This window comes from Chinchilla lanigera, unplaced genomic scaffold, assembly GCF_000276665.1.
Source record: "Chinchilla lanigera isolate Chin_1 unplaced genomic scaffold, ChiLan1.0 scaffold00084, whole genome shotgun sequence".
Lineage (NCBI taxonomy): Eukaryota > Metazoa > Chordata > Mammalia > Rodentia > Chinchillidae > Chinchilla > Chinchilla lanigera.
The window spans coordinates 8,511,501-8,516,171 of NW_004955485.1; the positions used below are offsets into that span (position 1 = coordinate 8,511,501).

Genomic DNA, 4,671 nt, shown 5'->3' on the forward strand with positions numbered 1-4,671 from the left:
GCCCCGCCCGCGCCCCCCTGCTGCAGCCCGCCCGTTCCTCCGGCTGCGGGGACGGGCCCCTTGGGCTCTTCTTAGCTAGTCCAGCGCGCGTCGTCTCCCGGCGGGCCTGCGGTCTCCGGGAAGGCGGGCTCCCCGCCGGCCTAGCGCTCGGGCCGCAGAGAGGCGCGTGTAACCGAGCAGGCCCGGCCTTGACAGCGCCTCCCCCGCGTGTCCGCCAGTTACCGTAAGCAACGACGTCTCCGAGGACGAGGAGGATGACGAAGAAGCAGCAGAGCTGTGCCCCGTCCTTCCTGCTAAAAAGCAGAGGCCCAGGCCCTAGCCCTCCTCGGTGAGCGGACGGAGGGCGCCCCGAGGTCTGCGAGGGGCAGGGGGGCGCCGAGGGCCTGCGCGCGATCCCTGGCTTGCTCTTCCAGGTCAGGGAGCCGGCGGGCTCGCGCTCCGCGCCCGGCGTTCCTGGACGAGTCTCAGGATTGTGACTGTTTCTTCCCCGCGGAGGAGCAGCGTTGTGGGGCAGAGCCTGGGCGGGACGGACTGGGCCCTGCCGGCCCCCGGTGCTCCGGCCCTCCGCCAAGCCCCGCTCCCCGCTCCCCAACTTCTGTGAATTGGAAGATGTACCTGAAGCTCAGAACTACACGTTTTTAACACTTTTTACAGTTTTAGATAAAGTTTGAAATAAAGTGATGTGGTTTCTTTTGCAACTCTGTGTGCCTTCTTCCTGTGCCCGGGTGACATTTCCCTAGGGACCACCAGGTGGCACTGTGGCAGCGTAAAGGGCGGCCCGGACCCGGGCCCGGGGAAGGAATGGGGGTGCTGCTGGCCCCAGGGCTCCGGGTGCGACCCGGCTGCCTTGCCCGCGGCGCCCTCGCCGCGGCCTGCTCATCCCCAGCGCCTGCGGCGCGGGCTCCAGGAGGTTATCGGCGTCCAAACAAGGAGTCCGGGCCTCTGTCAGCACTCAGGCTGACGGGCAGGGGGCAGATAAGTGGGCTTAAGCGGCCTGAGGAATGCGCATCCCGAGCGCGGGAGGCGCGGCCCGGAGCGGCCGTGCGGCGGGCCGGGACCGCTGTCTGCCCCTCCGCCGGTCTCAGGCTGGGCCCTTAGAAACCTGACTCCCAGGGCCAGATGGAGGGGACTGGCCAGATTGGGTGACAGGGAAACCAAAATCCCGGCGGCCTGGCATATGGGGCAGAAAGGGGCCCCTGGGAGTCAGCCTGCCGGGCTGCCGCCCCACCCCCAGCGCACCACCCGGCGTGGGGTCCCCGCGCCTGCGGGGTTCTGGGGCGTGCTGGCTTCTGCCGCCCCGCGGAGGAGAAGGGCTGTGCTCGGGGAGCAGGAGCGTGTGCGAGCGGCGCTGGGGTCAGCAGTTCAGCAGCTGTGTTGATAGGGGGTGTCAGTAGCCCACAAACAAGCAAACAAACAACACGGCCCCTCCCCAGACAGCCTGGGGCCGGCGGGCCGAGGACGGACAGAGAGCAGGGCTGGGGCTGCGGGGGGCCGCACCAGACGCCGGCCAGCGCGTGGGCACGGAGGAGCGGCCCAGATGAGGCGAAAGGGCAGCTGCTGGCGCGGCTGGGGACTGCGGGGAGGGCCCCGCGGGACGGAACAGCAGCCCGCACGCCCGTGGTGCGGGGCTGGGGGCTCCAGTGTCTCCTCGGGTTGAGGCCCAAGGCCGACGCGCCCTCTCTGTGGCAGCGATCAGGGTCGCGGGCGCCTTTCCCCGCAAAGCGTCCGCACCGCCAGTCGGCCGAGGGCCCGGAAAGCCCGGGACCTGCGTCGGGGTCGCAGGCAGCAGGGAGGGAAGCGCTGGCGCCCTCTAGTAGCCGAGTTCGGAACCGCTCGCTGCGGCCCCGCGCCGGGAGCAGCCGGGCCCCGACTCTAACCCAGCGCAGGGGTGAAGGGGCCTGCGCGGCCCGACGGCGACCGCGCGGCGGCATTTAAGCGGGAGGCGAGGGGCCCGTCCCTGGGGCTGGCGCGCAGGGGCGAGGAACTGGGCGGTGCTGTGCCCGCTTTCCCGCTCCAGCCTCAAGGTGTCTGGCACGTGCTCGGCTCGGGCGCGGGAAAACGGACGGGTGCAGCCGCGTCTCCTCCCCGGCAGCCTCCTGCCGCCCGCCGCCCGAGCGCGGCTCCGCCCCAGGATCTCCCGCAGCTGCCGCGATCGCCCATTGTATTCCTCGCTGGGTCCCCCGGGGAGCGGCAGCGGGGAGCGCGGTTCTGCCCTCAGCCAGGGCCCAATCCACATCGGTCTCCTCGCGCTAAGTCTCCGGCCCGACGCGGCGGCTGCGAGCACAGCTGGGTGTCGTCTGCGCGCCCTCCCCGCCCCGCGTTTCAGCACGCAACGCACAGTAGGGGGCACCCTGAGCTCCAAGCCCACGCCTGGGGGCGCCTGCCCGTCCCGGGTGGAGGGGGACCCCAACCCCGCGCGGCGCGCACGCAGCCTCCGCAGCCTGCTTCGACGCACGTGGGGCGAGGGGGTGCGCGGGGCCGATCAGAGCGGGTCTGCGGAGCGGCCGTTCGCACCGACGGGAGTGCGAGTTTGTGTGCGTTCGTGCGTGCGCGTGTGCGCGCGCGCGTGTGGTGTGGGGCGGCGAGGCAAGGTGGCCGGGCTGTCCCTCAGCGATCAGGTTGACAGGCGCTCCCTCCTCTGGGCCCGGGAGCTCTGATTGCAGATTCGAGGAAACAAAATAGCAATTGTAATTACGGGGCTTTGATAAGATAAAGGAAGGAGGGAGCAGGCGGGAGGCGCGCGCTAGGGAGGGAGCGAGAGGGCGGCCCGCGGCCGGCGGGACATCTGCGTCTGTCAGTCACCAGCGCGCCGGGCCGAACCGGGTGCCTGCCGCTGGAGTGACCCATCTGCCCCGGGTCCCTAGAGACACAGACTTCTGGGGAACGGGAAGAATCTCGACGGTGGGTAGAGTCCAGTTCCGGGGAGCCTTTCACGTGTGAAGGAATTTGGTCCTGGGAGCCCGTGGCAGAGCTGGGAGTGGGACCGAAACGCTGACCTCTGACCCGGAGGCCCCAGGATGCCCGTCTCCTCCTGGAGATCACTGAGGTTCAGCTCCGGTCCTCAGGACTGCTGGGGTTAGGGTGGAACACTGGTCTGAGCCAGGTTCTCTGCCCCTCACCCCCACTCCAGGAGGGGCAGGTACCTGGAACGCCGCGGTCGTGACCCCAGGACGGGCACACACTGCAGTGCCCGGTGGGCTGGCAGCTCTGGCCGCGGCCTGGCGGTCATTCATTCGCGCACACATTTCCAAGGGCCTACTGTGTACGGGCACGAGGTTAGCTGTGAGCAAAGAGGCATCACTCTTGCCTGCGTGGAGCAGTTGAGAGAGAGGCAGACAGCGAGGGTGGCAGCAGCCCTAGCGGAGCGTGGTGAAGCTGGGCCATGGGCAGTGAAGCCCACCCAACCTGTCTCCCTAGTGGCCCACTTCCCAACAGGGCGGAGAGGAGACTCCAGCTCAGCCTTTGCAAAGTGCTCGATAAATGGTGGTGCTTGTTAAGATTATTGCCTGGTGGGGAGGGATCTCCCTGGGGGAGTGGTCTACGGCCTGAGGTTTAAATGTCTGACCAAGTGCCCCGTTATTCCCCCATCCATCCATTCATCCATCCACCTATCCATCCATCCGGCCGGCCGTCCATCCATGCCAGGAACACTCAGTGCAGACGGGCTCTGCTCAGCTGTGCCAGGAGCTGCAGTTTCCTTGCTAGTAAAACATGGTCCTTGCCCCCAGGCTCGGAGGGCAAGAGCAGCACACAGGCTCCGGGGGTGGCCCGCTCTGTTTCTCGGAGGGGAGAGGAGGGGTTGGGACGACCCTCTCTCGCTGTTCACGGCTCAGTGTGTGCACGCGTGGCCAGGAGTGGGGAAGAGTGGCGCACAGAGCAGGGCAGGGCTGGGCAGAACCTCGCTGCTGTGCTGCTGGACGGGGCTCCCTGCCTCTGGCCTAATCGCTCCCTCACCTGCAGGGAGATGGGGTGGCGGCGGGGGAAGAGGGTGTGGTGCGGGCAGTAGCTGGAAGGGCTTCGCAGGCTCCCTCGAGTCCTTGGAAATACTTGTCCCAGGGCACTCTGCCGGCCCAGGCTGCTCCTGCTCAAGCACAGTGGTCCACAAGCGGGGGAAAGAAGCCAGAGGCCAGGGGCTGGGAAAGTATTAAGCAAGTTTCTGTCTCCTTCCCCTCCCATCCCGCTGTTAGCGTACAGGGTACCTAGCCCTTGCCTCGCACACGACGAGTATGAATACCTGTTCAACAAAAACAGCCACGGGACTCGGAGGCGGGGAGGACCCCGTAGCCTCTAAATCCCCTCCCCCGGGAAGAGCTGCTGAGAGCAGTTACTTTTGCCCCGAGACTGCTGGATGGGGCGGGGGGCCGTGGCTGTGTGTCCTGCAGGGACCTCTGGGCTCCTCCTTTCACAAAGGTAGCTCGTGACCCTCCGAGCTGCGGGCAGAAGCGCAGCAATGCTGCGGTGACGGGGTCTCCGCCCAGAGCCTCCTTAGAGACGGAGCGAGTTGGGAGACGCGGCTGAGCGCTCAGCAGAGACGGGGAGGCAGGTCCCCCAGCCGCACCGGCCTTGCCCCGAGACAGCGCAGCCCCTCGCTCCGCGGGAGCCTGCCGGGGCACTCCAGGGGACCGGCCGCCCTCCCGAGCACCCAGAGCCGGCCCCGCGCCGAGAGCGGCG

The 4,671-nt window shown here is 68.2% G+C and overlaps 1 protein-coding gene across 1 annotated transcript in view; it reads left to right on the top strand.

Annotated features, from left to right (window-relative positions):
• Npm3 (nucleophosmin/nucleoplasmin 3) overlaps positions 1-698 on the top strand; it is a gene marked incomplete in the record, with an annotated part of 1,795 nt that extends 1,097 nt beyond the window's left edge. Inside the window, 2 exon segments of the mRNA XM_013504107.1 lie at positions 219-328; positions 414-698. Of these exon segments, the coding sequence (XP_013359561.1) occupies positions 219-319 (101 nt within the window).
• Positions 699-4,671: the final 3,973 nt, after the last annotated feature.